General features: G+C 49.4%; 1 protein-coding gene across 7 annotated transcripts in view; it reads left to right on the forward strand.

The window, feature by feature from the left end:
• LOC123344345 (katanin interacting protein) overlaps window positions 1-10871 on the forward strand; it is a 177514-nt gene extending 166643 nt beyond the window's left edge. For 4 of the 7 annotated variants that reach the window (XM_044980452.1, XM_044980457.1, XM_044980455.1 and 1 more), the window contains one exon: window positions 9089-10867. In XM_044980452.1, the coding sequence (XP_044836387.1) occupies window positions 9089-9147 (59 nt within the window). In that variant the 3' untranslated portion in view covers window positions 9148-10867. Of the gene's footprint in view, window positions 1-9088 lie in introns of all 7 variants that reach the window. The other 3 variants (XM_044980454.1, XM_044980456.1, XR_006572527.1) reach the window with 3 other exon arrangements.
• The last annotated feature ends 1437 nt before the right edge of the window (window positions 10872-12308 follow it).

Raw genomic sequence — 12308 nt, forward strand, 5'->3', positions numbered from 1 at the left:
CTTGTGCCAGCACTGAGTGGTCATGATAGCACCCTGTGTCTGGGTCAGAGATGGTCTAGGTCTCATTCTTCACTATCAACTCCCCAACTGAGGAGTGAGGATCACCTGCTGCTGCTTCTGAGTTGCTCCCATGCAGGACTTGCCTTTAGATAGCTGGGTAGACTGCTGTCCATCCTTAGCCTCTTCTCATTCAGCTCATCCCCTACTTTGCAAAGATGAAATGTATATTGCTAGTACTGAGATTGAATGATGCTCTTCTTCCTTACCATATTGCCATGTTCTTCCACTTTCCTTTCTCTTCTTCCACATCCATCCCATTTATCGTGTCATCCTGCCATGTCTCCCATAGGTGCATCCCTATGTGACCTGTCTGATTCAGCTATAACTCACAGCAGATTTTGCTTCTGTCTGAACCTCCCAACTATCTCCTCCAGAAAAGAAATTTGTACTTGTGCATATGTAGCTCTTCTAGCTTTCATTCAGAAATAGAATGATATACAACTTCCACATCAGATCGTTCTGGTTCAGTCAGGAGCCATGCTAGATTCTAGCTTATTTTCTTTTAGAGATGCCCTCCTCTTTCACTGTGGAAAAGGTTTCATAGATTTATAAGAACATAAGAACATAAGAACGGCTGTACCAGGTCAGACCAAAGGTCCATCTAGCCCAGTATCTGTCTACCGACAGTGGCCAATGCCAGGTGCCCCAGAGGGAGTGAACCTAACAGGCAATGATCAAGTGATCTCTCTCCTGCCATCTATCTCCATCCTCTGACGAACAGAGGCTAGGGTCACCATTCTTTACCCATCCTGGCTAATAACCATTTATGGACTTCACCACCATGAATTTATCCAGTTCTCTTTTAAACACTGTTATAGTCCTAGCCTTCACATCCTCCTCAGGTAAGGAGTTCCACAAGTTGACTGTGCGCTGCGTGAAGAAGAACTTCCTTTTATTTGTTTTAAACCTGCTGCCTATTAATTTCATTTGGTGACCCCTAGTTCTTGTATTATGGGAATAAGTAAATAACTTTTCCTTATCCACTTTCTCAACATCACTCATGATTTATATACCTCTATCATATCCCCCCTTAGTCTCCTCTTTTCCAAGCTGAAGAGACCTAGCCTCTTTAATCTTTCCTCATATGGGACCCTCTCCAAACCCCTAATCATTTTAGTTGCCCTTTTCTGAACCTTTTCTAGTGCTAGAATATCTTCTCTGAGGTGAGGAGACCACATCTGTACACAGTATTCAAGATGTGGGCGTACCATGGATTTATATAAGGGCAATAATATACTCTCAGTCTTATTCTCTATCCCCTTTTTAATGATTCCTAACATCCTGTTTGCTTTTTTGACCGCCTCTGCACACTGCATGGACATCTTCAGAGAACTATCCACGATGACTCCAAGATCTTTTTCCTGACTCATTGTAGCTAAATTAGCTCCCATCATATTGTATGTATAGTTGGGGTTATTTTTTCCAATGTGCATTACTTTACATTTATCCTCATTAAATTTCATTTGCCATTTTGTTGCCCAGTCACTTAGTTTTGTGAGATCGTTTTGAAGTTCTTCACAATCTGCTTTGGTCTTAACTATCTTGAGTAGTTTAGTATCATCTGCAAACTTTGCCACCTCACTGTTTACCTCTTTCTCCAGATCATTTATGAATAAATTGAATAGGATTGGTCCTAGGACTGACCCTTGGGGAACACCACTAGTTCTTCTTCGAGTGATTGCTCCTATGCATTCCAGTTAGGTGTGCGCGCCGCGCATGCACGGCTCTTCGGAAGATTTTTACCCTAGCAACTCCGGCGGGCCGGCTGGGCGCCCCCTGGAGTGGCGCCGCTATAGCGCAGGATATATACCACAGCCGGCCCGTCCGCTCCTCAGTTCCTTCTTTCCGCCCGTGACGGCCGTTGGAACAGTGGAGCACAGCTCAGCTGACCTCCACTTCCCTAGCTACTCGTAGTTTTCTCTCGTTCTGTTTATAGTTGTAGTTAACTCTGTTTGTTTGTAGAATAGTATAGTGTATTTATTTTACAGGGGTTGGGGTTTATCCCCTTCCCCTCACCCGGGGCCGGGTCCGATGCCCGGTCCACGGGGTTTTCTAATGCTCGGTCGGTCACAAGCCGCTGCCGACAAGAGATCTTCTCCTAAGTGCCTCGAGGGATCTTACCTCACAGATAAGTGCCGCATTTGTGAGGCCCTTAATCCGTGAACAAAGGGGAGCGGGGGTTTCGTTTTAAACAGCTCCTGAGGGAGGCAGCTCTTGCTCCTCCGCTCTCGGCGCCGAGCGCTAGTTAGTTTTCACGGCCCGCTCCCTCGGCACCGGACCGCCGGTGCCGCCAAGGCCTCCTGGCACCACCGTCGCTGACTCCGACGTACCCTCGGCATGGACCCCTCTCCTGGAGGATGAAGAGTTACTCCGGCCAGGCAAGAGCCGTCGAGTCCGGTGCTGGAAAGCTCCCCGGTACGCACCGTGGTCGAGCTCGCCCGGAAGCTGCGTCCGAGCCGCCTGCTCCGCAGCCGAGCGCTATGCTCAGTCGGATCGCCCGGCACCGATGTCTGCCGCGGCACCGACAATATCCGCACCTTTCACTCCGGCCAGGCAAGAGCCGTCGAGTCCGGTGCTGGAAAGCTCCCCGGTACGGACCGTGGTCGAGCTCGCTCTGAAGCTGCGTCTGAGCCGCCTGCTCCGCAGCCGAGCGCTATGCTCCGTCGGATCGCCCGGCACTGATGTCTGCCGTGGCACCGACAATATCCGCACCTTTCACTCTGGCCAGGCAAGAGCCGTCGAGTCCGGTGCTGGAAAGCTCCCCGGTATGGACCGTGGTCGAGCTCGCTATGAAGCTGCGTCCGAGCCGCCTGCTTCGCAGCCGAGCGCTATGCTCTGTCGGATCGCCCGGCACCGATGTCGGCCGCGGCACCGACAATATCCGCACCGTTAACTCCGGCCAGGCAAGAGCCGTCGAGTCAGGTGCCGGAAAGCTCCCCGGTACACACCGTGGTCGAGCTCGCCCGGAAGCTGCGCCCGAGCCGCCTGCTCCGCAGTCGAGCGCGATGTTCAGTGGGATCGCCCGGCACCGATGTCTGCCGCGGCACCGTCAATGTCCGCACCATTAACTCCGGCCAGGCAAGAGCCGTCGAGTCCGGTGCCGGAAAGCTCCCCGGTACGGACCGTGGTCGAGCTCGCCCTGAAGCTGTGTCTGAGCCGCCTGCTCCGCAGCCGAGCGCTATTCTCCGTCGGATCGCCCGGCACCGATGTCTACCACGGCACCGACAATGCCCGCACCATTAACTCCGGCCAGGCAAAAGCCGTCGAGTCCGGTGCTGGAACACTCCCCGGTACGGACCGTAGTCGAGCTCGCTATGAAGCTGCATCCGGGGTGCCAGCTATGGTCGAGCTCACTATTCCCTCCACACCGGAGACAGTGTCCACGGCGAGGGGGCTGATTGCAACGACAGCATCTACGCTGCCTCAACCCCCGGCACCGCCGGTGGGGGTTACATAGTCGATGGGCAAGCCTGCCTTGATCAGACCACCCTACCTCGGCACCGCACAGCGGCACCGTTCAGAGTCGCGGTCCCGCAGATGTTCTCGGTCCCGTCACCGATCTAGGTCTCGGCACCGTTCTCCATGTTGGTACCAGTAGTGCTCGCGGCACCGGTCAGCATCCCGTTCGCCGGTCCGGGACACTCAGCTCCGATCAAGCCCCAGGCACCGGGACGCTCGTAGCCACTCCTGATCATCGAACCTCGCACCCTCGGTCGACCGCCCGGCACAGCTTCGGTGGCAGGTCCCGTTCTCGGTACCGGTCTGTCTGCCGGTACCGATCCCCGGTGCCGCATCGAGCGACGTCAGTTACAGACGGAGACTCTACCAAGAGCTTTCAGCTCCTCCAGGGCCATCCAGCCACGCATCAGTGTCGTCCCGTGCGGACACTTCATATGCGTAGCACTCTGTTTTCCGATGTGCCCTCCAGAGTCTTCCAGGAGACCTATCAGTGGGCATTCTGGACGCCGTGGGTGTACTACCACGCCAGAGGCGTACCGGTGATCCCATCTCGCTCCGTTCCCTCCGAGCTCTGGGTGCCAGAGGTGACAATTAGTCGTCCCCGTCCGACCGGTACAGAGCAACCCCCGGTTCGGCACCGGGCTCCCAGATCCCACCGGATCAGGAGGTTGTCCAGGAGCTCGAGCCCACACAGGACCCGCTTGTCCCGGGCCTTTCTTCTTCCTCCTCCCCAGATGAGGCGAGGGCAGGAACATACCCCTCCGGCCCTCCTCTAATCGAAATGCGACCAGCCCCTAAATCCAAAGAGGCTGGGCATGTGGTCTTACTGGGTATAAGATGTACCCGGAGGGGGCCCTGCAACTTCGTGTAGCGAACCAGCAAGCCCTGCTTATCCGCTACTGTGGGTGGCGGTGGGCAAATTTACAGAGTCGGTTCTTCGGAACTCCCGTTAAGAGTTCGATGCCCTCCTGCAGCAAAGGACGGAGCTGGAGAGAGCTTCCCTCCAGGCCTCGTTGGACGCAGCTGACTCCGCTGCCATGACTCTGGCCTCGGGTGTTGCCACATGGCGCGTTTCAGGGCTCCATTTATCGAGCCTTCCCTCGCAGCTGCAGCACGCTATACAGATCTTGCCCTTCAGTGGCACAGGCCTGTTCTCTGACAACACTGGCCCTAGGCTGCAGAACCTAAAGGGCAGCAGGGTCACTTTGCTCTCTCTCTCTCTCTCTCTCTCGGCATACACATGCCGGTAATTCAGCGCCGACGTTTCCGTCCCCAACCTCCGCTCTTACCCTGCGCCTTGACAAGGTCAGGACATGGCCAGCGGGCGTGATGGCTTACACGGTCGTGGCCATCAATCCGCACCCCAAAGAAGCCAGAATTAGGGTCCTTCTGACCACCAATGGGGCAAAAGCCTACCCATCCTCGCCCCTCCTAAGGACCCCTCTCATGAGCGATTCCTCTGGCAAGAGGTGCGGACGCTCCTCCTCATCGGAGCTATACAGGAGGTACCTAAGGGCGAAGCCTATTCCCCTAAGCGAAGGGAGGTCTCAGACCTATCCTAGGCCTGCAGGAACTCAACAAGTCACGATGCAGATGAGTTCCGCATGGTACCCAGGGCGACCGTCATCCCATCCTGGGATCCCGGAGACTGGTACGCCGCCCTCGATATGAAGGGCGCGTGTTTTTCACGTTGCCATTTCTCTTCCACACAGAAGGTACCCTCGGTTTGGGGCCTACCATCGTTATTCCCAGTATACGGCCCTCCCGGTTGGCCTCTATACAGCCCAGGGGTATTCAAGGTGCAAGGCTGTAGTCGCCGCCTTTCTTCGCCACCGTCTGATACACGTTCTCCGTGTCTAGATGAGTGGCTCATTCGAAGAACCCCCGGCCCAAAGTACCAGTCATGTGGGCATCGACACGAACCTATTCCTGTGTCTAGGCCTGATGATCAATAGTAAAATCCACTCTGATTCCCATATAGGGAAGGGAATTCATTGGGGCCGTCCTGGACTCCAGACTCGCCAGAGCCTGCTTTCCTCAGCCTTGGTTTCAGGCGAGGGTAACAATTGTACAAGGTCTACGGACCTTCCCGCCAACTTGGGCTCGCTCTTGCCTCGGTTTCCTGAGTCACATGGCTGTCTACACGTTTGCAACTAAATATACCAGGCTTTGCCTCTGTTCACTCCAATCGTGGCTCACCTGGGGGTGCCACCTGGGCAGAGATGGCATACTCGTGGTCGTCTTGTTTCCCCCGAGCAGCCTAGGCTCCCTCGACCGGGAGTCGGCGTCCTCCCCGGTGTATCCGGGGATGCTGTTTCATTCACCCCTCGGGGTCCCTCATGACAGACAGCCCATCTCTCGGCTGGGTGTGCACCTGGTGTAGTTTTGCACTCACGGCCTTCGGTCAGCGCAAGAGCTGGCCTTACACATCAATGTCCGAGAGCTGAGAGCAGTCTGCCTTGTGTACCAGGCGATTCAGCTGGCGGATCGTCTCAGCAGATCCTTCCTGTCTCACAAGTGGTGGTTTCCTCCCGTCTTTATCTATTCCGTTTTCCAGAAGTGGGTCTTTCCCCGCATAGCCCTCCTCGCTTTCGCGAGAACGGAAAGAGAGAGAGAAATTCTCCTCGTTCCAAGGCCTCTCCCCAGGCTCGGTCTTGGAGGATTTTCCTGAGGCCATGGATCAGCCATCTGCCGTACGCTGTCCACTGACCCCGCTGGTTCACAAGGTCCTGCTCAAACTCCGCAGGGACAGAGCGCCCCTGATCGGGTTCGCTCCAGTGTAACCTGGGCAGCACTGGCACACCATGTTGCTACACCTGTCGGTAGCAACCCTCTTGGCACAGACCCCATGACGCAGAATCATGACAACCTTCACCACCCGGTCTTGTAATCCCTGCACCTCACAGCAGGACTCCTGCATGGCTAAACCGATCCGAGTTACGTTGTTCGGCCTCGGTTCTACGGGATTCTCCGGGGTGGTAGAAAATCGTCCATTCGGTTAAAGTATCTGGCCGAGTGGAAGCGTTTCTCATGCTGCTCCGAAACGCGCAATGTTTCTCCCGCCGAGATCCCGCTCCATTCCATCTGGTTCCTCAGGGCTTGGAGCGTTTATACACCCCCCCCCCAGTGGGGCCCCGCCATAAACCTGGCTCTTCAATCTGGTTCTACCCAGTTTTATGACTGCCCTATTCGAGCCAATGTCAACATGCTCATTGATATAACTGTCCTGCAAGGCAGTTTCCTGTAGTCTTTCCTGCGGCCACACGAGTCTCCGAGCTTCAGACTCTCACAATAGGCCCAAGGTATACTGTGTTCCTCAAGGACAAGGGCAGTTATTACCACGTCCGACCTGCCTCCCTAAGGAGGTGTCGGCCTTTTATATCCACCAGGATATCTTCCTTCCGGTCTTCTTTCCGAAGCCACTCTCTGTGCAAGGAGAGCAACGGTTGCCCTCCTTCGACATCTGCAGGGCATCCGCAATCTATATCTAGTGGACTGAGCCCTCTCGTAACGCCCCCAAAACCTTCATCGTACCGGCATACCGGACGAAGGGCATACCTGTATCCTCCTAGAGGATTTCATCTTCAATGACGTTGTGCATCTGCACCTCTTCTGTTTCGGCCCAGGTGCCATAGAGCCACCTTGCTGCACATTCTGCCAGGGCTCACGCTTCTCAGCTGCCTTCCTGGCTCGCATTCCCTTTCGGGGGATGTGTTGTACACCTATCTGGTCCTCGGTCCACACCTTTGCCTCATTGGTCTGGGAGTCCAGAGCTGTTGCAGCCTCTGGCTTAGCGGTTGCGTTCTGCAACATCTAACTCCCACCCCACCGCCTACGTAAGGCTTGGGAATCACCTAACTGGAATGCATAGGAGCAATCACTCGAAGAAGAAAAGACGGTTACTCACCGTAGTAATTGTTGTTCTTCGAGATGTGTTGCTCCTATCCATTCCAGACCCGCCCTCCTTCCCCACTGTCGGAGTAGCCGGCAAGAAGGAACTGAGGAGTGGACGGGCCGGCTGGGGTATATATCCTGCGCTATAGCAGCGCCACTCCAGGGGGCGCCCAGCCGGCCCGCCGGAGTTGCTAGGGTAAAAATCTTCCGAAGAGACGTGCACGCGCGGCACGCACACCTAACTGGAATGGATAGGAGCAACACATCTCGAAGAACAACAGTTACTACGGTGAGTAACCGTCTTTTACCCCTCTCCAGTCTGAGAATTTACCATTAATTCCTACCCTTTGTTCCCTGTCTTTTAACCAGTTCTCAATCCATGAAAGGACCTTCCCTTTTATCCCATGACAGCTTAATTTACGTAAGAGCCTTTGGCGAGGGACCTTGTCAAAGGCTTTCTGGAAATCTAAGTACACTATGTCCACCGGATCCCCCTTGTCCACATGTTTGTTGACCCCTTCAAAGAACTCTAATAGATTAGTAAGACACAATTTCCCTTTACAGAAACCATGTTGACTAATGCTCAACAGTTTATGTTTTTCTATGTGTCTGACAATTTTATTCTTAACTATTGTTTCGACTAATTTGCCCAGTACCGACGTTAGACTTACCGGTCTGTAATTGCCGGGATCACCTCTAGAGCCCTTTTTAAATATTGGCGTTACATTAGCTAACTTCCAGTCATTGGGTACCGAAGCCGATTTAAAGGACAGGTTACAAACCTTAGTCAATAGTTCCGCAACTTCACTTTTGAGTTCTTTCAGAACTCTTGGGTGAATGCCATTGGGTCCCGGTGACTTGTTAATGTTGAGTTTATCTATTAATTCCAAAACCTCCTCTAGTGACACTTCAATCTGTGACAGTTCCTTAGATTTGTCACCTACAAAAGCCAGCTCAGGTTTGGGAATCTCCCTAACATCCTCAGCCGTGAAGACTGAAGCAAAGAATCCATTTAGTTTCTCTGCAATGACTTTATCGTCTTTAAGCGCTCCTTTTGTATTTCAATCGTCAAGGGGCCCCACTGGTTGTTTAGCAGGCTTCCTGCTTCTGATGTACTTAAAAAACATTTTGTTATTACCTTTGGAGTTTTTGGCTTGCCGTTCTTCAAACTCCTCTTTGGCTTTTCTTATCACACTCTTGCACTTAAGTTGGCAGTGTTTATGCTCCTTTCTATTTGCCTCACTAGGATTTGACTTCCACTTTTTACATGGTTGTTAAGCCACGGTGTTTAATACCAGAAGGGATCATGAGATCATCTAGTCTGACCTTTTTGTATGTTACAGGCCATTAAATTTTACTGTTACCCCTGTAGGAGTCCAGTAACTTGTGTTTGGCTAAAGCATGTCTTCCAGAAAGGCATCCAGTCTGGATCTAAAGATCTCAAGGGATGAAGAATCCACCCATTCCCTTAGGAGTTTGATCCAATTGTTAATCTTTCCTCACTCTTATAGTGGAGAGGGTTCTCTTTCTTTGGGGCTCAGTACCGGGGAGAAAAGGTATAGCTTTCTGTCTGGGGTGGAAAATGGAATTGATTCTTGTCTCCTGGTTTAACTTGCGACTTCACTGTTAATATGTATTATTGGTCTTAAAACAACACACTTTTCTGTCCCAACAGCTTTACGTCCAAAAACCTGCATACGTGATAAAGGAATGCTGAGGAGGAAAAGACACTGAGGGGTTATGAAGTGGATATCCTGAGCCCACCAGCTGAGATGCCTACCATGTGGCACTTCTGAATGCAAATCAACCATGTGGCAGATGTTTGCCACTTGACACTCCTGAACCACCACCGAAAGGCCTGAAATCTTTACTGTCTAATGATGGGAAGTTTCATTTGATGGGGGAAGCTCTTTAGAAATGAAATTTTGAGTATACACTGATAGTGTTTTTTATTATGTCAGCACCTATACTATCTGCATTTTCATTCTCTGTTAACTGGCAAACCAGTAAACAATGTAAGTAAAGTCACTGTTAACTTCTACCTATCTCTACCTAAGTGGACCTGCTTTTGAGTAAGAACCTTAATGCTAACTGGAGTCCATTCTCAATGTGTACACATAGCTTTGGGGAAGCAGTATTGTAGAACTGAGAAAAGACCTTCAGAGTTGTAGTTCAGTCCTAAACTCTCAAGTTTTAAACTGCTGGTCAGCCACAAAGCCTTTGAGCCCCTAAATTATTTCTGTTCTGTTTCAGGCAAATTTGTATATAATCCACTGGAAAATGTACATATTAGGAAAAACTGTACTTCAGGAGAAAAGCCCCTCCACCAGCTCACTATGGAGTAGTGCTGTTAGAGGCAGGAAGTAACATTGATTTTGATGCCCATGGAAGCTCCTTTCCCCCTCATTCCTCCAATTGACAGAGGTATCAATGATAGCATGGGAATTGCCTTTTAAAAATTCAGGTCAGGAAGCAGGGTTTCCATGACTTCATGATCAGTAAAGTTTTAGCAAATTGCTCAATTCTCATTTTTGCAATGAAAGGATTTGAAATAATGATAAATTTGCATTAATTTCACTATTGTGAAAATAGCAAAAAAAATGTGTAGCTGGACCATTACCTCCTTACACATACTTCATAACCCTGCAGCTAGAACACTCCTCTCCTCTTCTCTTTTACACACACATGGTTACATACTGGATTGTGTACAAAGAGGCTGTAGCAATGCATGCCATATAGTGCACAAAACAGATCTATTGTCATCAACATACCACACCCATCCTGGCAAACTAAGTGCTTTCCCTCTGGTAGGTAACTTGTGTTCCATATATAAATCAATTATATTTCTGGATCTAAACCTGAAAAGTCCAGATATATTGTACTATAAGTGTGGTGTTATACAACTAAAAATGTGTCAAAAAAATGACTATGTTTCAGGATGCAGTTATATAAGTGTCATTTTCACTTAAAACTTGTAGCTGATTATAACCTACAAATCTCTTTTCCAGAAAAAAGATTCTTCCTTTTCCCAGATAGAGAGTTCCCAGTGTTCACCGTAGAGGTGAGACACTGAAATACCATAAGACACATTTCTTTTAGCCAGATGCTATTTTAAACATAAAGCAGAGACTTACCACTGCAATTCCTGATACAGCAACCAAATTCATTGCTGCCAATTCTAGGCTACATCACGATTATCTGAGAACCTGATAGCTTGTATATTTGCTTATAAAAATATATTTTATTCTTTGTCCTGGTCAATGTTGTTTGCTGAGTTGTAAAGCACAAATGAAATGTGCTCCCCCCGATTTCTGTGTATTGATATTGCAGCTATATGTAACATTTTGTATTTTAGACAAAAATAACTTTTTACTTCCTCTAAATATAAAATAGATTTCTATCTCTATTTCAATATCATTAAAATGCTATTATATGGAAATATTGATGTGCTGGGTATTACCATGAAAAAGTCTTATTGCAGCAGCCAGGAGATAAATGGTAAAGTCACTTCAACAGAGCAGGGTTAAGATCCTGATTAGGAATACTGTAAATGGAAGTCTCCTTTTGGTTCCTAGAAGGCATTTGTCCACATCATAAAGCAGCTGTAAAAATTTCGTTTCTTGGCCCTTTCTGCTCAAGGGAATGCTGCCAGTCAGGACTGGAGTAGATTTGGGATATTGTGGGTCCAGGTGAGGACTGTTACAGTAGTGAAGGGCTAATGTTTTGGGTTCCAGGTCTGCACCATCGTCAGTAAAGCCTAGTCTACACTAGAAAAAATTAGTAGCCACAATTCTTGACTATAACAGCTCACTATGGTAGCAATGGTGGAAGCTGTAGTGTAGATGGGATTTAGGCATGGTTGTACAAATGCCTCAGTCCTAAGCACAGTTGAGATTCTGCCTTAGCTACCCAGTAGAGCTGCACCGATTGTGAATTATGATGACAAAGTTTGCTAGTATAGATGCAACCCAAAAGAAACCATATAGAATAATGTTAGGAAAGTGAATAATCCAAGAACTGTTGGATTGTGCACTGGTTCAGCTCTACTGGTGTTAAAAATGGTGAGAATGAGTGTGTACAGTGCAGCCACTGGCATTTTGAGCACTGTTGTCTTCATAGGCTCAAAGCATGTCTCTGTGCCCAGTGGCCACATCTTGTCTACACTATTGCTCCCACTGCTGCTATCATCAGTGGAGCTGAAATTTTAGCAAAATGTGATAGCTTGTATACATAGTGATTTAGTGTGTGACAAACTAGGGTGTGAATCTACAGTCCACTAGCATGCTGCACGCTAACTGGTCATGTGAACCCTGCTACCTCACACTAAACATTCTGTCTTTTAGTGTGCAATGGCAGAGCCCACATGAGCAGTGAGTGCATAGCGTGCTAGTGCACTGTAGAGTCACTTGCTGGCTTCTCGTGCATTAAATCACCTTGCAGACAAGCCCTCTGAAGGTCTTGGAGAACTGGAGTTTAAAGAATGACAATTATTGGTAAGCTGCTTGTTAAAAAGCTTCCCTAACTTATACCACTTATTTATGTCAAGTCGCACTATGCCTTCATTGGTGAACTGAAGATAATATTTCCCTCCTCACAGGGGTGTTGAAGACATTGTCATTAATGTTTGTGAGGTGCTCAGATACTACAGACATAGGTAGATAGAGTTGAATGTTGTATTTTGCAAGGCTAGGTAACCGGAGTGTAGCTGTTGAGTAACATGACAGTGGACAGTACTGAGATACGTCTGTTAAAACTGCTTTCAAAATAGGCCTGGAGTAATGGATACTAGCATCCAAATAAGCTCTGCATTTCTGAATGATCAGCCATAGAAATGCTGCCCATTCTCCTCTGAGCCAGCTGGGCACCATTAAAAATGATACATTAATTTCTTATTA

The sequence above is a fragment of the Mauremys mutica genome, chromosome 11, assembly GCF_020497125.1.
Source record: "Mauremys mutica isolate MM-2020 ecotype Southern chromosome 11, ASM2049712v1, whole genome shotgun sequence".
NCBI lineage: Eukaryota > Metazoa > Chordata > Testudines > Geoemydidae > Mauremys > Mauremys mutica.